At 56.0% G+C, this 23,409-nt stretch overlaps 1 protein-coding gene across 1 annotated transcript in view; it reads left to right on the top strand.

Annotated features, from left to right (window-relative positions):
• Positions 1-1,966: 1,966 nt before the first annotated feature.
• The window catches only part of MAN2B2 (mannosidase alpha class 2B member 2), a 33,634-nt gene continuing 12,191 nt past the window's right edge, over positions 1,967-23,409 (top strand). The window contains 10 exon segments of the mRNA XM_087828342.1: positions 1,967-2,351; positions 3,834-3,980; positions 6,403-6,508; positions 9,119-9,291; positions 10,004-10,138; positions 10,941-10,956; positions 11,278-11,450; positions 17,549-17,747; positions 20,294-20,484; positions 21,222-21,360. Of these exon segments, the coding sequence (XP_087684468.1) occupies positions 2,214-2,351; positions 3,834-3,980; positions 6,403-6,508; positions 9,119-9,291; positions 10,004-10,138; positions 10,941-10,956; positions 11,278-11,450; positions 17,549-17,747; positions 20,294-20,484; positions 21,222-21,360 (1,417 nt within the window). The 5' untranslated portion in view covers positions 1,967-2,213.

Here is a 23,409-nt window from a genome sequence, read left to right as displayed (position 1 = left end):
TGGGGTGAGGAGAACACAGTGGCCATTGGCCTTCCTTCTGGACAATTGGCTACTTGGACCTGAGTCATAGAATGCAGAGCCTGTCCCCAGGGAGCAATCTTCCTATGAGCTAGTCTGTCTCCACAGTCAAAGGCCGCTGAGCCTCTGTCATTGTAACAAACTGCCCAAGCCCTTCCGGCCTCCACCCTGTGAGGAAACCGTCTCCTGTTGAAGCCCTAGTCTGTGGCCTCCTGCGGCAGCCACAGTAGACCATGGCCCTGACACGAAGGACTCGACACCAGGGACAGTGTCAACGCACTGGGAGGTGGCCCCTGAAGGCGGGGAGAGTGTTGGCCACACCAGGTGGAGAGATGCCAGAAGGACTGTGGCAGAGGGAGGAAGAGGCATTAAAAGATGCAGAGGAGGGAGGGTGGACGTGCGTTCAAAGAGCCCCCAGGTGACGTGTTCCTCGCGGGGGCCCGGAGGACGCCCCCTTTACCGAGCAGGGCCACTTTGCCACATTCTGTTGGTTACAAATGCATCCCAGCCCACCAGCCTCAACGGGAGGACACAGACCCGTCTTTCAGTGGGAGGGATGTCAGGGTCCTGTCCTGTGACACTCCCGGGATGAGGGACGTTGTGTGGTCATCTTGGGAAATAGAACGGGGACACGCTTGTCAGATAAACTCAGTGGCTTAACACCATGCAAATCACTGGTTTCTCATGTCCCAGTCTGTTGACTTCCTGTGGTCCCACAGGTCCTCAGGAGTCCCCATCAGTGGCCCTGAGTTCCCGGAGGTCCTCAGAGTGCCCTCCGTTGGGGCAGTGGGTGAGGGAGAGGAAGGTTGTTTCCAGCCAGGCTGGAAGGGGGGCACTGCCCGCATCCTGGGGCTGAAATCGGCCACGTGGCCACTGGGAGTGAGGGTGGCCGTGTGTCCGGAAGGCCACGAGGACGCAGGTGGCGGGGAACCCTTCCTTATCCGCCTCAGAAGAGGGTCTGAGCTCAAGGAGGCTGGTGGGGCAGAGAGGACCTGGACTCGCTTGAAGATGGGGTTCTCTGGGTGTTTGCGGTTTGAACAAGACAGCCAGCACGTGGGGAGGGAGCCACGGCCCTGGCCGTGGTACAGTCCCAGCCAGAGGCCCTGCCACTTGAGTCTGAGGCAGTCAGTCCACTCCGAGCACAGAGCCTCTGCTCTCTAGGGGCGCAGAGATGGCCTCAGTCTACACTCTTGCCCCTCCAGGCTGCACTAATGTGACCGTGCCAGTCCTCCCAGGTCAGCCAGGGACACTGAAGTCATCACCTCAGTTCTCGTCTCACTGAATCCACAGCTCCTCTACTGCCACACCATTTCTTGGATGCACCAGCTGGGAGTCAGAGAGGTAAAGTGTCCTGCCAGGGTCACCATCCCAGGACCCAGACCCGGTGCTGAGTGTTTTGGACAGTCTTGCTTTCCTTGGGCAAGTCCTTCTAGAGATCAGCTTTCCCCTTTAAAATGCAGATACTAATCCCTGGGCCTGTTACATGGCCCAGATTGGGGATTCCCTGCGAGGGAGAGGTTATCAGGGCAGGCTTCCTGGTGGTGGCACTTCCCAAGCTGAGTACTGAGTTGAGTTTTGCAGGGCAAACTCCGAGTCCAGAGGCCCAGTCCAGAGGGTGGGGATACCAAGAGAGACCCCTCAGTGAGGCACAAGCGAGGGGTGTGGGCACTGGGGTGAGGAAGGGGTATTCCCTGACTGGAGGGATATCTGGCAGGCTGCTGGGGGAGGTGGCATTTGGGATTCGGCTTGAAGGTGGACAGTAATGGCTCTGGCTGGGTGGGTCAGTTGGTTGGAGCATAGTCCCATACACTGCAAGGTTTGATCCCCGGTTGGGGGGAGTGCAGGAGGCAACTGAACAATGTTTCTCGCTCTCTGTCCCTCTGTCCCTCTGTTCCTCTCCTCCTCTCCCTTCCTCTTTCTCTAAAAAGAGAGAGAGAGAGGGAGAGAGAAAGAGAGGTGCGCAGCAATGGCCTGAAAACTGGAGTGGGGGGAGGCAGGCTCACTGGAGGTGCTGAGCAAGCACCACCCTCTTGCAGGGCTCAGGTGACACCCAGCCTGGGGCACCACACGTCCTGATCCCCTACCTGCTCCCTCCTCCACAGGGCAGTTGCCCAGTCTGCTGCCTAGTGGCTTGCCCGCTGGCCTAGCCACAGAGTAGAAGTCCCCGCAGGAGCCACAGCCCGCCAGGCACTGGGATGGGGCTGCTCCGCTGGCTGCCTCTGTTCACGCAACTGGTGGTGGTGTGGCTGCCGGAGTCCTGGGCCAAGGACAGCATTAGGGTCTTTGTGGTGCCCCACAGCCACATGGACGTGGGCTGGCTCTACACGGTCCAGGTAGGTGCCCCGCGTCGTCCTCCGTGTACCCCTGGGGCTGCCGCCCCCTTCTCCCTGCTGGACCCCAGTTTGGTCTCTGTCCTTGGGTCTGCACCAGCAAGGAAGGACCAGCCTGGGTCCCAGTGTTGCCTCTGGCATGGAAAACTGGGCATCTGACCCTGAGCAGATCACTTCCTGCCCCTGAACCCCAGTTTCCCCACCAGTGATGAGAAGATTGCAGGCAGCCAAGGTCGGATGGAGAGCGCATTGGTCTGAGCCAGGCCATGGTCAGTCCTTGTCTGGGGGATGCTCTCTGGGCCCCAGTTTCCCCTTCCGCAGGGTGGCGCAGGCCTCAGTCTTTGCGCAGGGTTTCCCCTCTGCCTAAAAGGCTTTCCCCACAGATGTTGGCAGGACTCAGTCCCTAACTTCCTTCAGGTGGTTCCTCCAAAGTCACTTTCTTGGTGAGGCCTGGCAGGCAACCCAGCCTAAGGGCTCTCCCCTGCCCCTCCCTTCCTCACCCCACCTACTGCCCGTTACTGAGGCCCCAAGAGAGGAGGCTCCAGAGCCGGGGTGGGACTTCGCCCACTTTATCACTGACACTCTCACTGCGCCTGAGGGACAGCGTGGATACATCCTGGTGTTTGTTGCATCAGTGAATGAATTGGAACAGAAAGAAAAGAGTGAAAGTCTCAGAGTTCCTTAGGTCTCTGGGGCAGGTGGCCGATTGGATATCACCCAGGCAGCCTCACACTCGTCTTGGGAATGAGAGAGGAAATGCCTAAATAAATGAGCAAAGACCCTCTGTGCTTGTAGATCGATGACTTTGCAAAGGACATTACTAAGGGAGTGGCTAGTCTCAGTGGGAGACAGGCAGGAAAAGGACTTGATGCTGGGTCAAGTCTGATCCTGGGCGGAGCCACTTGGGGGTAACTATTCACCTGCAAATGGAGCCTGCTTAAGGGGCGGGGAGCGCACTTGTCAGCCCCCCCTCCCCACCCCCTTGTTTACAGAAGAGGAAACAGAGGGCCAGAGAGAGCCTTGCCCAAGGTCACTCAGGAATAACCCTCGAGCCTGCTGACTCCCTGCCCAGTGCTCTTTGCCTGCCCTTTACGGAGCAGGGGCCCTGGGCACACCGTGTGCACCTGGAGACCCAGGTGGGAAGCAGCCCAGCCCCATCCCTCAGGGACAGTGTGGAGGAGAGCCAGGAGGAGGAAATAAGTTCCAGGGACCCCTCCTGGCTCTCCACCATGCTGTCCCTGATAGATCGATCGTGCCCTCAGGGACAGCTAGTGTGCCCCCGGGGTGTGTGGGGACACTGCCTGTGCAGTGTCAAGGTCGGATCCCTGGTCTCTCCCCAGGACGGTTCGTTCCCAGCGAAGGTGGGGAGCCTCTGGGGCAGGTGGGGCTGGGCCCTGGGACAGAGCGTGGGGAAGGCGGGCAGAGGGGAGAGGCAGGGCGCAGGGACGGCTTGTCACGGGGCTGGTGTGATGGTGCCCTCCCCAGGAGAACATGCATGCCTACGTGGCCAACGTGTACGCCTCGGTGGTGGCGGAGCTGACCCGCCGCAGGCAGCACTGCTTCATCGTTGTAGAGCAGGAGTACTTCCGGCTGTGGTGGGACGGCATCGCCTCGGACACGCAGAAGCTCCAGGTGACACTGCCGGGTATCCCAGGGAGACGGGTGGACTCGGGCATGAACGCCAGGGCCACCCCCTCGGCTGTCACTGCCTGCTCAGATCAGGCTGTGGCCGGCTCTCCTGGGGGACGGGTGGTTTATGGTCCTGGCCTTCCGGCCATCGGGGGAACCCTGCAGCTCCCGCTCCCCTGCCCTGCCCTGAGCTGTGCTGAGCCGGGTCCCTCTACACGGGGCACTGCTGGGGTGGCCCTGAGCCCACGCCTGCTGCCGTCATTTCTGTGTTTGCGTGGTCATGGGCCGGGACCTGGGGACACTGACCAGGTGCCACAGTCCCTGAGGTTTACAGGAGGCAGCAGGTTTGAGTGACACGGAGCAGGGAGTCAGGGAGGCCCTGCTCTGCAGAGGGACAGCCCGGGGCAGGACCTGCCACCGCCACGGCCACCTCCAGGTGTGCTTACAGGCAGGTACTGGTCTGTCACTGTAGGTCCCATATCTGTGGAGGGAGTGCCCTCCCCCCTCAGAGGGCTGTGGGCTCACCTGGGAATGAAACCATGACGCGAGACCTAGGAACACTCTTCTGAGCTGAATCCTCTCCCAGGTACTCACCTTCCTTCAGCACAGTCCCTGCCCTTGCAGTTCAGAGAGGCAGAGCGACTCGCTCAAGGATGCAAAGCCAAGAAGGCCAGTCAGGGAGCCCCCAGGCCCAGGCCCCCCTAGATGGGATGTCTGAACCTGAAGCTGTGATGTCGTGAGAAGGAGCCTCACATTTGATGGGCCGTGCCCAGCGCTGGGTTCCTGCTTTTTACACAGTACTTCATGGAACCCCCCCTGCAGCCTGCATGGGGATAGTCACCCCACTTTACAGAGCTGGCCAGGCTCTCAGGGCAGGGGACTGGCCTGTGGTCGCACGGCTCATAGGTGACAGCTGGGATTCTGAACCATACATGCCTAAGCAAGTACTTCTCTCCAGGTGTCCGGTGGGGTGTCCAGTGGGTGGTCCACATTTCCTTCCATGGACACCCCCACACCCAGTTGTCTGTCTCCTACACCCCGCTGGCCAGGGAGAGGAGGGTTCCCAACAAAGACCTGGGCAGGCAGCTCAATGGGCCAAGCAGGGTTGTTTTTTTTTTAATCTTCACCTGAGGATATTTTTTTCCATTGCTTTTCAGATAGTGGGGAAGGGAGAGGGGGAGAGAGAGAGAAACATCAATGGTGAGAGCCCCGGGTCGGCTGCCTCAGGCATGCCTCCAGCCCACAGCCTGGGCATGTGCCCCGATGGGGAGTTGAACCTTGATCTCCTGGTTCATGGGTCAGTGCTCAGCCACTTAGCAACACCTGCGGGCAAGAAGCAGGGAGTTTTGTCTGCTTTCTTCATGGCTGAATCCCCAAAACCTGGGCGGGGCCTGGCATGTAGTAGGTGGTCTCCCAAAGCAGCACATAGTGGGGGCATGTTCCATATTTGCTGATTGAATGCAGTACGAATACTGCACCTTCATAAAGCAAATAAAAATACAGCCTATAGACGGCGGGGCAGCGAGACGGCCCACGTCCTTTGGTGATTATTTATGTTCTATTCTTCCATTCATTCACTTAATATTATTTAATATTCTTCTACTATTTAAAAAATATTAGAAACATGTTGGAAAACGTGGATCAGATGAATGCCTCCTGAAAAAATATAGACTTTCAGCATGTGATGAGGGAAACCCAAATTGAAGGACAGTCAACAAAATAACTAACCTGTGATCTTGGAAATTATCAATCCCGTGAAAGAAAAGGAGAGGCTGAGGAACTGTCCAAAGTGAAAGTAAAAAAGAGAAATGACAGTTAAAGCAACCTGTGCTCCTAGAGTGAGTCTTGCACCTGAAAAGGACATTCGCAGAGCTTCTAGGAAAACACGATTCACGTCTGTGGGTTAGATGGAAGTGTTGTGTTATGTTAAATTTCTAGATTTTGATAATTATACCGTGATTAAAATCATTCTTTCCTTCCAAGACACTAATTGAAGTACTGAGGGTAGAAGGCACGCACTGGTTAACTTATAATTTCCAGTGGTTTAGGGCATAAGCATACTGTGTAGAGAAAGAGATGGGGAGTGTAAGGAAACCGGTTAAAAATGTTGGCCTTGAAGGCTCCAGGGGGAGCATACATGGAGCTCTTTGTACAATTCTTGCATATTGTTTCTAACTTTGAAATTATTTTAAGAGTAAAAATTAAAAAAAAGGAAAGATGTATCACGTAGCAGCCACAGGCCAGGTGCTGCACCAGGTGGTGGGACACAGTGCTGAGCAGGACAGACAGTGTCCTGCTTTTGCAGAATGAATGCAAGTGGGCATGTTAGGGAAGGCACCAGGAGACGCTGTGGGTGTGTCCCCTGCAGAGCCACCCACACTCTGGGGCTGTGACCTGGCTTTTGTTCTCTGTCTACCCTGGCAAGGTTCACCAGCTTGTGGCCCAAGGACGCCTGGAGTTTGTCATTGGAGGCCAGGTCATGCACGATGAGGCTGTGACCCACTTTGATGACCAGATCCTGCAGCTCACAGGTTCGGTCACCACTCCCCATAGCCTGGGACCTTTCGGGGCCTCCATTCGGGCTGGGACTTCGTCTTCCCCTCTGAGCGGGAGACTGACCAGTGAAAACAGTGATTAGCAGCTGCCCCAGCCATGCCTGTGCTGCTGAGCGCAGGGGCTGTGGCCTGGAGTCTGGACCAGCTGGCCTGGCTGAATCCTGGCTCTGCTAACTCCCGACCCTGTGAACCTGGGCAAGGGATGTGTCTCAGTGTCCTCCTTATTGAGATGAGTTTGATGATAATACCTACCTGAAAGGTTTGTGTGAGAAATAAATTGTAATAATTTAAATAGACCACTTTAGTAAAGTGCAGTGTTCCCTAGTAAGTACTCATTAGAGGTTAGGTGCCCGCACTACCATCATCATCACACCTCCATCACCACCACCTCCACCTACAACTACACCAGCGTAGCTACCAGCACCACTACCACCACCCTCACCACTATCACCGTCATGATCACCCTTACCACCATCCCCAACCCTACCATCACCACCATCCCCCCCCACCACCACCATCACCACCACCACCATCACCACCATCCCGCCCACCACTGCCACCATCACCACCACCACCACCACCACCATCCCCAACCCTACCATCACCACCATCCCCCCCACCACCGCCACCATCACCATCACCACCATCATCACCACCATCACCACCATCCCCCCCACCACCGCCACCATCACCATCACCATCACCATCACCACCACCATCACCACCACCCTCACCACCATCACTACCACCACCATCCCCATCCTCATCCCCACCATCCCTCCCCCACCACCACCACCATCACCATTACAACCACCAGCATCACCACCATCACTTTCACAACCACCCCTTCTACCACCAGCACCACCACCTTCACGGTCACCACGACGACTGCCTTCACCTTCTTCGCCCCATCCGCACCTTACCATCACCACCCACAACTACTTTTCTCACCATTTATCAGATGCTTTAAAAGAAGCATTTAACAGCATCCTAACGGCAGCTGTTGGGAGGAAACTAGGGCAGCTGAAACACTGACCAGAAAAGGGAAACTAGATGGCGGATGAGCCATAATGAACCCAGGCCTGCTACTGAGACTCTCAGCCCTAGGTCACGCCGCAATAGCAAGAGCCCCAGTTGTCCTGTGTGTAAAACACCAAGATAGAATTGAATGTTGTCTAAGGGTCTTCGGAGCACTGTCTCCCTCTTTAACCTGGAGCCCTTCCCTTATCTCAGGGTCTCGCTGTCTTATTTCTAGACTTCACTTAACTCCTTTGCTGCTGACAAAACCCTTTCTTCTCAGACTCTCATGTCCCTCTCTGTTCAAGATGATTCCCACACGCGCTCTGTGTGCCAGGGGCTCGTCCTGTGCCCCTCGCACACACTCACACCCCGGGAGGTGGTCCTCTGGCCCCTGTGGCCGTGAAGGAGGCGAGGCATAGAGAGTGAACCTCCTGCCCATGGCCGCCTGAGGGCAGGGCCTGGAGCCTTGTTCCTCCGTGAAAACTGAGCAAAGTGTGTCAGTTCTGTTGCCATCGCCAGATAAGTGGGAACGTGATGGTAAACGCTTTCAGTTCTCTCTCTCTTTGTTTTTAAAATCCTCACCCAAGGACGTATTTTTCCATTGCTTTTTAGAGAGAGTGGGAGAGAGGGAGAGAAACATCGATGTGAGAGAGACACATCGATTGGTTGCCTCCTGCATGTATCCTGACCAGGGCCAGGGATCGAGCCTGCAACTGAGGCATGTGCCCCTGGCTGGAATCGAACCCGGGACCCTTCAGTCCTCGGGCTGACGCTCTAACCATTGAGCCAAACTGAATAGGCCTCAGTTCTCTTTTTATAACACTCCCCAGTCTCCTCAGTGTGGCACCAGGGCCTCACCAGGCCTCCTCTGCCTTCCGCTGCCCTTTACCTGCTCCATCTAGGACCCCTCCTGTGTTTTTGATCATAATGTTTCCTCTTGTTTCCACCCGAACAGCTCATCTCGGACTCAGCTGAGGAGTCTCCCTCCTTTGGGTCTCCCCAGTTCCTTATTGCCTCCCTCCTTCACCCTGCAACTCCAGGTGGCCTCTGTCAGCAACCTGAATTTGATTCATCCCTGGGGCCCCAGGGCTCAGCTCCAGGCCTGGCTGGTGGGCACGGCAGGGAAGGGGCGGGCACTGACTGGCCTGCCTCAGGGGCGCCCACAGAGGGGTGCTCCGCTTAGGTCTCAGCCCACTGTGCCCTCCACCCTGAGCGCCCTGGTGCTAACCCTGCAGGCTGGACCTAGAGCAAGGCGACCAGAAGCCTCAGTGAACCTGGGGCTGCATCATTGTGGGACAGGAAGGCCCCGGCTCCCTAGTGGATCCCACGAAGCTTCATTTCCCAAACCACCCAGTCTCCTCCCTGCATCGCTCAGCCTGACGTCTGGGTCATGGTGGCGGCTCTTGAGTCATGGATGAATAAGTGAATGATAGGGTGACCTGGGATGGAGCCCTTTGTATATTCACCTGCTGCAGTAAACCCTGCTTGCCCGGGGAACAGGGCATCCAGCGCCCTAGAAGGTAGTGAGGGCGAGGGGTCCACCCCCTAACCGGCCCTCTCTTGCAGAAGGACATGGCTTTCTCTATGAAACATTTGGGATCCGGCCACAGTTCTCCTGGCAGGTCGACCCATTTGGAGCATCTGCCACGACGCCCACCCTGTTTGCCTTGGCGGGGTTCAATGCCCATGTCATCTCCCGGATCGACTACAACCTGAAGAACGACTTGCAGAAGGCTCAGGTGAGTGCCGGGTGCTCCCGCCGCTGCCCCGGTCCTAAGGCAGGCATCCTGTGCAGGGTTAGGGGCTGCGCCCCAAGGAGGGAAGCAGCCTGGGGTTAGGGCTGGGAGAGCAGTGGTGGCCTGCCCAGCAGGAGGCAGGCAAAGTGGGTTGGGCTCCAGGTGGGCAAGAGAAGTAACACCTTGATGAGCCCCCCGAACACCGAGCACTTCCTGGGGCAGCTCAGCTTGGCCCAGGGAACTCTGCGAGCTGGGCGAGGCTCTGCCCGTCTGCCATGGCCGAAATCGAGTCGCAGGGGAGGAGTCAGGGAACAGGGGTACTCCCCAGAGACGATGCTAACAGAATGGGCTTTTATCCCTGCTTGTAACCCTGAACACTTTCCATCCATCTGAACTGTAAAACCTAGGCTGCCCACTTAGTGAGAGGTGATGAGCTCCCCGTGCCTGGGGGGATTCAAGCAGAGCTTGTCTGGCAGGTAGCATTGAGGAGGAGGTGGAGTGAATGAGCAGGAAGGCTCCTCAGGAGGGCAGATCCACAGCCTCCTGTGGCTCTGGGGGGGTGAGATGGGATCTGCAGGAGGACGCAGCAGGGAGGCCTATCCGTGAACCTAGAGAGGACCGAGGGAAGGGTGGCCAGAGAGACCCCAGGGGCTGCGGAGGCGGGACCGGCAGCCATGCCAGCCCTCAGCCCTTACTCTGTTCCCTCCGGGCGCAGGGGCTGCAGTTCGTGTGGCGAGGGTCCCCGTCCCTGAGGAAGAGGCAGCAGGAAATCTTCACGCACGTCCTGGACAGATACAGCTACTGCTCGTGAGCACCCGCCGAGGCCAGGCCCCCTCCAAGCCCTGTCCCTGTACTACCTCCGCTGCGACCCTCGCCGCACCCGAGGGAGACGCGCTGAGTGCCCCATGTCACACAAGGAGAAACTGAGGCATCGCCACTCAGCCGGGGTCCCCGCGGTTAGCAAAGGTGGCCAAACGGCGTTCGGTTTGGGCGGCCAGCTCCCGGCCTCGAGTCATGAGAGCAGCCAGCCCCGTTATACCTGTGACGCCTGGGACACGATGGTGGCCCCTCTTGGAACAGGGGAGAGAAGCAGGCGCGATGGGAGGGCCGCTTGGGAGAAGGCCCCAGGCAGGCTCACTGCCCGGCGTCACCTCCAGTCAGGCCCCCTCTATGCCAGGCACTATTTTTCTCTGTTTTCCATCAATTATTGTCATTTAATCCTCACGACAGCCTTCAGTACATGCAATCAACGAGGAGACCGGTCAGAGAGGCTTGGGTGGCCGTCCTGGGGGCTGGCCCAGGATCCCGTATTTGTCACCCTGTGCTGCCCACTGTGAGGCAGGATGATCCTAACTGGGGGGCTGTCCAGACCCCCGAGCCTCATTCTTGGGGTCAGAGCCGTGCCGAGCCCCAGTGGAGCCCAAGGCCAAAGGGAAAGTCCCAGTGCTGCCTCTGCCTTGGCTAACACCCTGAGGTTCTGTTCATCATGATTTTTTTGGGGCATTGATTTGATTTTCTAAAATATTGCATTACATCTCGTTGGCATTGACACTGAGACTTGAGCCTGAAGTGGGTGCCTCTCTTGCCCCAGCCTAGTCCCAGCCCTGCCCTGTCCTTCAACCCTGTTCTGATGGGAGAGAGGAAGGAAGGAGTAATCTAACAGATCCTGTGTCTCCCCCGCGGTGAAGGGACACGGTGGTGGTGGGCTCCACATGGCAGCTGAAGTGCTGTGGGCCCGGGGAGTGGCGTGCCCAAGGTCCCACAGCTGGTGAACGTGGGGCCTGGCTTGGAGCCCCCTCCACCTGCAAAGTTCCTGTCCGCCCACCACTGATCTGCCCATTGCACTGGTGGGAGACGGGGCCCCTCAGGAGGGTCTGCAGGTCCCGGGCTGCCCGGTGGTCTGGCTGAGTCCTGCCCGGCCCCCGGGACCCCAGGCTGCATCCCTTCTTGACCTGGGGACCCCCAACCCTTCTCTCTCCAGAAATGTAGGGTTTTTCTGGGAAGGTGTGGCCAAGTTCCCAAACCCACCCAGTGACGGGAAGTACCCCAGGATGGCTGAGCCTGTCACTGCCTACAGCATCAACATGTACACGGATATCCTGTTCAACCAGGCAAAGTTGCGGGCCACCTGGCTCCAGACCCCGAACGTCCTCTGGCCCTGGGTAAGCGGTGGCCCAGGCCCCACTGGCCATGTCACAGCCCAGGGATTGGGCCACTCTGGGCTTGTGTCCTGCTCTAACACGGCCGGCCTCTGCCCAGGTGCCGGGTCAGTCCTTCCCTGGGGATCACCCCCCCCACCAGGTCCCTCTACACCCTGGCCTCACCCCCAGCCTCTCCCCAGGGAAATACAGCCCCTCATCCTGCCTCCCACCAGCTCTCTCCAACTTCTTCACTCGTGACTGCCGGCCTTTTTTTCTTTTAATGCCTTTTTTTTTTTTTTTTGGCTCTTTTTATTTGCGATTGCTTTTTTCTATAGGTGCAGATATTAGTAAATATATTTTCTGAAAACTATAAAACTCCATATATTATGTCAGTGGGCCAATTGTATGATACACTTGAGCTAAATATATATGTAATATTATATATATAAAACTTTAGGTGAGGCTGGAGGCATAACTTAAAACATATGTAGGCAAGAAAGCAACAAAGTAATGAAATATTTACTTCCTCAATAGCTGAAAATAGAATGTGATGCCTGCAAAGGGAAAATAAAAACACCTGCCTAAAATAACTTCTGTTGAGGCTACAGAACCGATAAATATCATCCTGTAACCTCCCCCTTTGGGCAGGTGATGAAAACTATCAAGGGGGAGCCCTGTAGCATGGAGGAGCTCAGGCTCCCCTGACGAACATATGAGTCTGCTGCTCCCTTTTAATTACTTACTTAATTAGTTAATCTTCACCCGAGGATATTTTTTCCATTGATTTTTAGAGAGAGTGGAAAGGAGAGAATGGGGGAGAGAGAGAAACATCGATGTGAGAGAGACGCATTGATTGGTTGCCTCCTGCACGCTCCCTGCCCGGGGCCAGAGGTTGAACCTGCGACCGAGGTACGTGCCCTCGACCGGAATGGAACCTGAGGCCCTTCGGTGGGCAGGCCGACGCTCTGACCACTGGGCAACACTGGCCAGGGCTGGCGCTTGCGTTCAGGGGGGCTGACGGCGCACCCGGAGCCCCGTGAGGCCAGCCCGGGACTTGCTCGTGGCGGGCTCTCTGGGGCAGCCGTAGCCTGCGCCCCGCGTCTGCCTGGCTGGCAGTGAGGTGCGGCGGCCGGCGTGCCCTCTGTTCACTCCCTGCTGTGAGTTCATGACAGAGTTGGCCAGGACGCCGTCGATAGTAGATCTGACGAGTTCAGCCCTCCCGCCGGCCCGCGGGCTGGTACGTTCCCACCTTCCCCCGCTGGCACTTGGAGGTTTGCTGGGCTTAGCTGCCAGAACCTAACGAGAACGCCCCCCGTTCTGAATCTTGTTTGGTCCACGAGAGTCGCGAGCCAGGAACTGCTGGGGTGTCGCCTAGACAGTTGGAGACGGGCGTTAGGGTGGGGCCCAGAGGCGAGGTCGCGTGCGGTCCGTTCGAACAGCTCCGTTCAGACTCGTGGTTCCGTCTCAGAACTCTCGGCCGCCCTCTGGCCCTCCTTACGTACACGCTCACGGAAACTTTGTTTTCTGTATTACTCAGCGTAGCACAGTTTCAACAGGGTAACTCGGAATACCTGTCACTGTCTGGGGAGAACCTCTTTATACTGCAGCTCTCTCTCTTTAAAAAAAAAAAAAAGAAGCTATAATTGACATAAAACACTGTATCAGTTTCAGATGTGCAACGTAATGCCTGGATATTTGTGTGTATTGCAAAATGATTGCCACCATTAGTCTAGTTAACATCTGTCACCCACAGAGCTACAAAGTTCTTTCCTTGTAATGAGAACTTATACCACCTACTCCCTTAGCAACTTTCAGATACGCAAGCACAGTATTGCTCATTACAGTCACCATGCTGTACACCGCATCCCAGGACTTATTTATTTTATAACTGGAAGTTTCTACCTCTTGACCCCTTCACCCGTTTTCCCCGCCTTCCACCCCCAGCTCTGTTGACTGCCAATCTATTCCCTGTATCTGAGTTCTTTGATTTAAAAAAAAAAATTTCCGCGTGTAAGTGTGCTCACGCAGTATTTGTCTTTCTCCGTCTTATTTCACCTAGCACAGTGCCCCTGAGGCCCATCCATGCTGTCACAAATGATAAGACTTTCTTGTTTTTTCAAATGGCAGAATATATTCCATTGTGTGTGTGTGTGTGTGTGTGTGTGTATTATATATACACCACATTTGTTTGTCCACTCACCTTATCGATGGACACTTAGGTTGCTTTCATGTTGCTTTCACTTAGGGCTGTTGTAAACAATGCTGCTATGAATATAAGTGTATATAACTTTTAGAATTAGTGTTTTCTTTTCCTTGGCTAAACACCCAGCAGTGGAACTGCTGGATCATATGGTCGTTATAGTTTTAAATTTCTGTGGAACCTCCGTACTGTTTTCCACAGTGGTTGCACCATTTGCAATCCCACCAACGGTGCACAGGGCTCCCTTTCCCCACGCCCTCACCAACGCTTCTCTCTTGTATTTTTATTTTTTTTAAAAATATATCTTTATTGATTTCAGAGAGAGGAAAGGAGAGGGAGAGAGAGAGACAGAAACATCAATGATGAGAGTCATTGATCGGCTGCAGCCCGCAACCCGGGCATGTGCCCCGACCGGGAATCGAACCCCGATCTCCTGGATCCTAGGTCGACGCTCAACCGCTGAGCCACGCCCAGCCGGGCTCTCTTGTATTTTTGATGGTAGCCATTCTGACAGGTGCGAGGTGATACCTTGCTGCGGTTTTGGTTTGCGTTTCCCTGGTGATCAGTGACCCTGAGCCCCTCTTCATGTACCTGTTGTCCATCTGTATGTCCTCTTTGGAAAGACGTCTGCTCACACTCTTTGCCCCTTTTAAAATTGGATTGTTGCCCGGCCGGGTGTGGCTCAGCGGTTGAGCGTCGACCTAGGATCCAGGCGATCGGGGTTCGATTCCCGGTCAGGGCACATGCCCAGTTGCGGGCTTGACCAATGACTCTCTCATCATTGATGTTTCTGTCTCTCTCTCTCCCCCTCCTTTCCTCTCTCTGAAATCCATAAAGATATATTAAAAAAAAAAAAAAATTGGAATGTTTGTTTTTGCTATTGAGTTGTATGAGTTCTTTATATATTTTGGATATTAACCCCTCATCAGATACATGATTTGCAAATAATTTCTCCTGTTTGGTAGGTCGCCGGCTCATCTTGTTGATGGTTTCCTTTGCTTCGCAGAAGCTTTTAGTTTGATGTAGTTCTCACGTGTTTATTTTTGCTTTTGTTGCCTTTGCTTGTGGTGTCAAATCCAAAAAAATCACCGTCAAGACTGATGTCAAAATACTTACCACCCATGTTTTCTGTTAGGAGTTTTATGGTTTCAGGTCTCATGCGTAAGTCTTTATTCCATTTCGAGTCAGTTTCTGCGAGTGGTGTAAAGTAGTGGTCCAGTTTCATTCTTGTGCATGGGTGTCCAGTTTTTCAAACATCATCTATTAAAGAGACTGTCTTGTCCCCATTGTTTATTCTTGGCTAGTTTGTCAGAAGTTAATTGAACACACATGTATGGGATTATTTCTGGGCTCTCTCTTCTGTTCCATTGATCAATACGTCTGTTTTTAATGCTAATACCCTACTGTTTGGATTACTATAGCTTTGTAATGTAATTTGAAATCAGCTCGATGTGTCTAGCTTTGTTCATCTTTCCCAACGTTGCTTTGCTATTCAGGGTCTTTTGTGGTTTCACACAAATTTTAGGATTGTTTTATTTCTGTGAAAATGCCGTCTGAATTTTAATAGGGGTTGCATTGGATCTATAGATTGCTTTGGGCAGTGTGGACATTTTAACAATATTAACTCTTCCAGTCCATGTAACTGCGTCATCTCCAGTTTCTCCCGTCAGTGTTGTGTAGTTTCCACGTCCGGGTCTTTCACTCCCTTGGTTAAGTTCACTCCGAGGCGTTCTATTTTTTCTCATGCAATTGTAAATGCGATTTAAAAATTCTTTTTCTGTCTGATAGTTTGTTAGTGTATAGAGATACAACTGCGTTTCGTATATCGATCTTGTATCCTGCAACTTTACTGAATTTATTTATTAGTTCTAACCATTTGGTGGAGTCTTTTTAAAAATATATATATTTTAGCCCGGCCGGGCGTGGCTCAGCAGTTGAGCGTTGACCTAGGATCCAGGCGATCCGGGTTCGATTCCCCGTCAGGGCACATGCCCCGGTTGCGGGCTCGATCCCCAGTCGGGGACGTGCAGGAGGCAGGCGCTCAATGACTCTTTCATCATTGATGTTTCTCTCTCTCTCTGAAATCAATAAAGATATATTTTAAAAATAAAAAATAAAGATATGTTTTAAAAATAAAAGATATATATTTTATTGATTTCAGAGAGAGGAAGGGAGAGGAGACAGATAGAAACATCACTGATGAGAGAGAGTCATCGATCTGCGGCCTCCTGCACGCCCCCGACTGGGGATCGAGCCTGAAACCCGGGCCTGTGCCCTGACCGGGAATCGAACCGCAGTCTCCTGGATCCTAGGTCGGTGCTTAACTGCGGCACATGCCGGCCAGGCTTAGTGTAGTCTCTAGGGTCCTCGCTGTAAACGTGGCATTTGCAAATAAGGACAGTTTTACGCCTTGCTTTCCAACTCAGGTGCCTTTTATTTATTTTTCTTGCCTAATTGCTGTAGCCGAGCCTTCTGATACCACATTGAATGAAAGTGGGGGGGGGTGCGCAGCCTCGTCTTGCTCACAACCGTAGGAGAAAAACCGTGTAGCTTTTCTCCACTGAACTTGAGGCGAGCTGAGAGCCTGTCACGTGTGGCCTTTATTATGTTGAGGTACATTCCCTCTAAAACCTCTTTGTGTAGAGTTTTTATCATAGATAAATGTTGAATTCTGTTAAATGCCTTTTCTGCACCTATCGAGGTGATCGTACGGCTTTTATCCTGCGTTTCGTTAATGTGATGCATCACACCGACTGGAATAAATCCCTGGAATAAATCCCACCTGATCGTGGAGTATGATCTTTTTAATGTGTTGCTGAATTCAGTTTTCTGGTATTTGTCAAGAATTTTTGCGTCTATGTGTATCACGGTTATCGACCTGCACTTTTCTTTACCTGTGGGGTCCATGTCTGATTTTGGTACCAGGGTAATGCTGGCCTCATAGATGAGTTTGGAAGTGTCCTCTCCTCTTCTAATTTTTGGGAGATTTTGAAGGATTGGTATTAATTCTTCTTTAAGTATATATATTTTTAATCCTTGCCTGAGGATATTTTTTTCCGTTGCTTTTCTGAGACTGGAAGGGAGGGAGAGAGAGAGAGAGAGACATCGATTGGTTGCCTCCCGCATGCACCCCGACCAGGGCTGGGCACCGATTCTGCAACCGAGGCACATGCCCTTGGCCAGAATTGAACCCGGGACCCTTCAGTCCGCGGGCCGATGCTCTAACCACTGAGCCAGACTGGCCAGGGCTGCTTTAAATATTTTATAGCATAAGCCAGTGAAGTCGCCTGGTCCTGTATTTTTGTCTGTTTAGAGTTTCCTGATTACCGATTCCATCTCCTTACTAGTAATATGTCTGTTCAGATTTTCTGTTTTTTCACACTCAGCCTCGGTAGGTAGTGTGTTTCTAGAAATTCTGACTTTGCCTTTTTGAAGGCGCAGTTTAGGCCCCTCAATGCGCGTCACGGCTGTTTTCATTGCTCGCCGCAGTCATCACTGGTGTGATGAGTGGTCCACTGAGTGGCTTTTGGAAATGCCAGGGAGTGAAGTAAGTCAGAGAAAGACAAATACTGCGTGATTTCACTTATATGTAAACTTTAAAAACACGAAACTCCTAGAAAAAGAGATCAGATCTGTGGTTGTCAGAGGTGGGGGTGGGGGACATGGCAATGGGTGAAGGTCGTCAAAGGTACAGACTTCTTATAAAATAAAAGATAAACAAATACAGGGGACGTACAACATGATTTAGAGAAAAGAGAGAGAGAGAGAAAGAGAAGGAAACGCCTGGGCACTGGGCTACAGGCGCTGGTTGGGGGGCTTCGATGGCCCGCGGGCAGGGTGGGAGGGTGTCCATGGGAGGCCGGGACGAGCCCCCTCCCCCCCCCCGGGCTGAGCTCCGGTCCCCGTGTCTCGCCTGCAGGGGTGTGACAGGCAGTTTTTCAACGCTACGATACAGTTTAACAACATGGACATCTTGCTGAACTACATCAACAGGCAGGCGTCCAAGCTGGGCGTCAGGGTGGAGTACGCCACGCTGAGCACCTACTTCCGCGCGGTGCGTGCTACCCAAACCGCCTGGAGCGTCCGCGGCCACCAGGACTTCCTGCCCTACTCCTCAGGTACCGGCTTCTGCGGGGGCGGGGGGGGTTGCCCACCTCAGTGTCGGCTTCGCCCGATTCTTCCAGTCTGGAAGACGGGCCCCGTCCCACCTGGACAGACTGGCTGCCACGCACACAGCCTGGTGCCCAGCACTGCGCCCACACGAGGTCCCTGCCTCAGTGCCTTTGCACGTGCAGTCTTCCCGACCAGAAGTGCCCTCTTCGCACCTTCTCTTCCTGCCTAAGTTCTACTTATCTCGTAATGTCACCTCCTCCGGGGAACCTTTCCTGACGTGAAGGCTCCACAGGCCTCGGCTGTCTTTCTGTTACTACCCTGTCTGCTTCCTGCCTGTGTCCGAGGCCGGGACTGTGCTTGCTACAGCCAGCACCACCTCAGGGTTGAGGGATGGCTTTGACTGAGCCTGCTTCGCGGCTGCGTGCGTGTCACGGGATGGTCACGCTCAGCGAAACGGGGACCTCAGTGGTGCTTAGTCTAGAGTTGTAAAAATGGAGTGAAATGAGGAAAACTCACAGCCTGGTGCCCAGCACAGAGCAAGGGCTCTGCAGATGTGGCCGTGAATCATTATGACGTCACTCCCGGTCCCCTGTGCCAGGTTCTGCCCTGGATATGAGCCTGCAGCCCCTGCCCCGGAGGCTAATTCAGGGCCTGCAGCGCGTACCCCTCCCCGGCCGCCTTGCCCGCCCCCCATGCTGACCCCCCTGCTGCCAAGCCATGCAGACCTCAGCTTCCCCTGCAGCCCCGCAGGAAGTAGACCCGCAGCAGGCGCTGAGAGCTGGGGCAGGCGCAGCCCCCCTGCTCCTGCCCGGCTGTAACGGGAATGGTGTGGGCCAAGCCTTGACCCATCTAATACTTTTTGCATAAAACACCAGAGCCCTGGAAGGGTTCTTGTTGTCCTTGACACAGAAGGAGAAGCCACAGGGATGTGGGGATGGGGGTGAGAAGGGGCCAGGTCACCCTGAGTCATGACAGCTCAGGGACCTGGCTGCAGCTGGCTCTGCCTGGCACTGGCTTCCGTGCACGGGCTCAGTCACTTGGGGAGGCTGCTTTGGAAGGGAGAGAGATACATGGCTACCCCCATGGGACAGGCAGAGGCACTGAGGCTCAGAGGGCACCCACTGGCTGAGCAGTGACCAGGGTGCCTGGGGCTAGGCCTGTCTGGGGCGTGTCCCTGCCCCCTCACCCACCAGCAGCCACAGTGCTGAGCAGGGCTGGCGCCAGCGGGGTTCCAAGGCACCCTGGGTTTGGACCACATCTCCTCCCCTCATGGGCTATCTAGCTTCGGGGCAAGTGATGCCACCTTTTTGAGTCCCAGTGTCCTGAAGTGGGGGGATAGCCACGTGAAGGCTCCACAGTAGCCGCGCCCCCCCCCTCCCCCATTGCCTTCCCCTCCAGGACGGGCTCCAGCTGCAGGGCTGGCTCCGGGCTGGGCGCTCCCTGACTCACCCATGACTTGCTTGCCCTGGGCATCAAGGTCTCTTGTCTGGCTGCAGGATGGAGCTGCATAGCTCTCAGGACATTTCCTTTTGGACCACGTTGGGTTGGATACGGGTCTAGGTGGGAGGAGCGACATCCCAGTGCTGTGCCAGGAGGGTTTATACTGTGTCATCCTGGCTGCCTCCAGGTGGGAGGGGATATAGTGATGCCCTGTGGGTGTGCCAAGGCGAGCTTGGTTCATGCGGAGACTGGACGGGTGAGGCGAGGCGGGTGCTGCTCCGAGCGCACCGGGCACTGGGCACTGGGCACTGGACACTGGGAGGGCTCTAGGCCCTCTGGTGCTGGGCTTGGAGCTTAGGCCCTGGAGGACTGGGTCTGTCTGACCCCCTCAGCCATGGCCTGTCCTCCCGGGGCACGCGGCTACCTGTCCTGACCTGGCCGGAGCCCTGGGGGAAGGACAGGGAATGGAGGCCCAGGCCAGCCCCAGGAGGAGGGAGGAGGTGGGGACAGCAAGGACAGCGGAGGGCCTCCTGAGACAGAGCCAGGCCCTGGAGGCTCTCAGCCCTCCCCCTGCCCCGCCTTGGTCAGGCCTCCTCCTCGGGCCTGGTCAGGACAGCGGCTACTGGGGTCTCTCAGCTCCTCAGCTCCTTTTGCCCTCCCCCCAACCACCCTCCCTGGGCTGCCAGGGACCCGCTGAATACAGGCCTGTCCCCATTGTCCCCAGAGTCACATCCAGAGGCTGGTGCTGTGACCCTCTCAGCTGGGTCCTGCCCACTCCTCTCCCCTCCTTCTCCGCTCCCCGAGGCCTCCCAGGCCCTCGGCTCCAAGGTTGAGCCAGGTTTTCCTGAGCCTCTCTGAGCTTTCTCCCCCCATCAGGACCCTCAGCACCCCCCACCCCAGGCATCATCCTCCCACCCGCCCCAGTCCCTCCAGTGCTCTGGGGCAGTTCCTGGCCTGGCTGGGGCGGGAGCCCAGGTTCTGGCCGCCTGATGCCGTCCTAGGTAATCAGGGCTGACCCACCGGCCCTCTCTGGCCCCAGCTCTCCCCGGGGCCAGGGCCTAGGGGGCTCCGCCAGCAGCGACTCACACCCACGCTGGCCCTTGTCTCCCAGAGGTGCTTCAAGCCTGGACCGGCTTCTACACCTCCCGCCCCAAGCTCAAGGCGCTGGCGAGGCAGGCCAGCTCGCTGCTGCACGCCGCGGAGTCCATGTTCACACGCTACATGTGGCCTGCCCCCCGTGCGCACCTGGACCCTAGCTGGGCCCTGAAGCAGCTCCAGCAGCTCCGCTGGGCAGTCTCTGAGGTAATGTCTCACCTCTCAGTGAAGCCTCCCGTGCAGTGGCCTTCCCCATCTAGCCCCCGGTCATTGGCTGTCCACGTCACAGATGAGAACACTGAGGGCACCTCTGGTGACGAGGCTGGGACCAGCATCTCACAGCATGGGCCGGTGGCTTCAGTGGGCTTTAGAGCCGAATTTACCCAGAGGATAAAGAGCAAAGTGGAGCAGTGTTGTGTCCGGGGGTCCTGTCTGGATTCATTCTCAGCTCTGCTGTGTGGTCTCAGGCAGGGGACATTCCCTCTCTGAGCTCTAACTCCCTCCCTGTAAAATGAGAACCACTTGCCCACCCGGGTGGGGCAATTGAACGGGATAACCTGCCTAACCCGCTTGGCAGGGCTGCGGCCACACAGCAGGTTGTCCGCATGTCACCCCTGCCTCAGGGCAGGGGACTGTGATCATGCCTAGAGCGTCCCGGTGGCAGTGATGGGAACACAATATCACGAACATGAAGCCAGGAGGGGTCCCTTCCCAGAGCCTGCCGTCTGCCCCAGGTGGTGGGTTTCCGCAAGGTCAGAAAAGGCGGGGCAGGCTCCCCAGCCTCCCTGAGCCTCAGTTTCCTCTTCTGAAAAGTGGGAGAGACCCCTGCCCCTCCCACACCTGCTGAGAGGAAGGGTGGCCAGGGCCTCGGTGCCAGGTGCCTAGTAGGTGCTTTGCAGGGGCAGGTCCAGACCATGTTGTTCCCTTATCTGCTGGGACTGCAGGTCCAGCACCATGATGGCATCACTGGGACCCAGGCCACCAAGGTGCAGGACATGTTCGTGGAGCACCTGCGGTCAGGGATGCAGGATGTCCTCCAGCTGATGGTGTCCATCATCTTGAATGGGACCCGTGTCCAAAAGGGTAAGTGAGGCCCCGCAGGCAGGGTGGGGTTGGAGGCTGGCAGGGGCTCTGGGCCTTGCTTTTTTAAAATAAATCTTTACTGATTTCAGAGAGAGGAAGGGAGAGAGAGAGAAACATCAGTGATGAGAGAGTCGTGGATCGGGTGCCTCCTGCACGCCCCCGACTGGGGATGGAGCCCGCAACCTGGGCCTGTGCCCCGACCGGGAATTGAACCGGAACCTCTCAACTGGATCCTAGGTCGGCGCTCAGCCGCTGAGCCGCCCCGGCCAGTCCTTGATTTTTTGTTAATTCTCACCAGAGGCTATTTTTTCCATTGATTTTTAGAGAGAGTGGAAGGGGGGGAGAGAGAAACATCGGTGTGAGAGAGACACACCCACCGGTTGCCTCCCCCATGTGCCCCGACCAGGGTCGGAGAGCAAGCCCCCAACCCAGGCACGTGCCCTTTGACCAGGAATCAAACCCAAGACCCTTTGGTGACAGGCCGACGCTCTCAGCACCGAGCCACGCAGGCCAAGGCAGCTGTGGCCCTTTTGGAGAAGAGAGCCCAGGGGGACCGGGCAGGGGGCCTGGACCCTCTGCATGTCGGACTCAGGGGCCACAGCCCTCGTGTGCCCTGATCTGGGGCAGGCGCCTTTACTTCCCCAAACCTCCGTTTTGTCTCCCTGCACGCGGGAGGGTTGGGCGTCGGCCGGGCCCTCCCTGCGGTAGTTCATGTCCCGCCTCACGCACTCCCTGTGAGCTTGGAGCTGCTGCCGCCCTGTGATCTAGCCGAGGACACAGGCAGACGGAGGCTGTGGGCTTGCCTGGGCCACGCGGGCAGGGGGACCGAACCCTCCGCCCTCTGCTGCCTGCCCTGAGAGGACCCAGGGGTCCTCGGGAGCCTGGCCCCAGAGCCCAGTTCGGGCACAGTCGTCCCAGCGCAGACCTGTGGCTGCATCTTTTTTAAGCTTTTCCCCCTCATCAGAAAAACGTTATCTTCTGTTTATGTTTTTTGTTAACCCTTACTCAAGGATATTTTCCCCCATTGATTGGAGAGAGTGGAAAGGAGGGAGAGAGAGAGAGAGAGAAACACTGATGTGAAAAAGATGGGGTGTAGGGGGAAGCCGGGGATCACACCTGCAACCCAGGTATGTGGCCTTGACCACGAATCTAACTTCAGCTCTTCAGTGAGTGGGCTGATGCTCCAACCGCTGAGCCACGCCGGCCAGGGTGTCCCGTGTCTTTGGCTGTGAGGTTTCACATGTATGCAGTGACGGTCACACCAGCCTGAGAGGTCTGAGGGGGTTTCAAACCCAGAAAGACTCGCTGTGCACGAGGCCTGCTGCCCTGCCCCAGGCCCCTGCACCCCGTCACCGGGCACTGCTCAGCTCCTCCTGCTCGCTGCTCACCTGGCCTGCTCTCCCCTCTCTGTGTGGGAACCCCATCCCTCCTTCAGACTCTGGGTGGCCCATGGGGACGGGGCGGCACACAGGGTGCCTGCGGTCAGTGGGAGAGACAGTTGTGGAAAGAGCTAGAAGCAGGGGAGTGACCGCTCTGCCTGGTGGGACAGCCCCTGCCCATGAGCTTACACGGGCGGTGCCCCAGCCAGGAAGAGGCGGGGAGGACCAGGGAAGGCGGCGCAGCCAGGGAGCAGCCCGAGCGGAGGCAGGCACTGGGGCAGGGATCGCCAGGTGGGTCAGGTCTCACCGCACACGTGGCGCAGGATGGAACAGAAAGGGGGACTCCAGGTCCACACCGCAGGGGTCTCGAATGCTGGGCTGGGCCATTGGGCTTGACTTCCAGGCTCCAGAGAATTCTGGGGTCACTCACAGTGCCAAGCACTCAAAGCTATGGAGCTGCTAGGCCCCAGGAGCTGGGTCGCCTTCGGCCTCAGTTTCCTTATCAGTAGGGTGGGCTGACAGGGCAGGTGAGTGAGGAGCACATGGGATACTAGGGACAGGGACGTGGAACCGAGCAGAGTGGAGCACCCTGCAGGGATCTGCCGCCTGTCCCTGGTCCCTCTGCTCAGATTCCCTGGGAGCTCTGCCGGGCTGGCTTTGGTGCACTGAG

Source organism: Miniopterus natalensis, chromosome 1, assembly GCF_054644295.1.
Source record: "Miniopterus natalensis isolate mMinNat1 chromosome 1, mMinNat1.hap1, whole genome shotgun sequence".
NCBI classification, from domain to species: domain Eukaryota; kingdom Metazoa; phylum Chordata; class Mammalia; order Chiroptera; family Miniopteridae; genus Miniopterus; species Miniopterus natalensis.
Note: the sequence above shows the minus strand (reverse complement) of the source record. Positions and strands in the feature narration are given on the sequence as shown.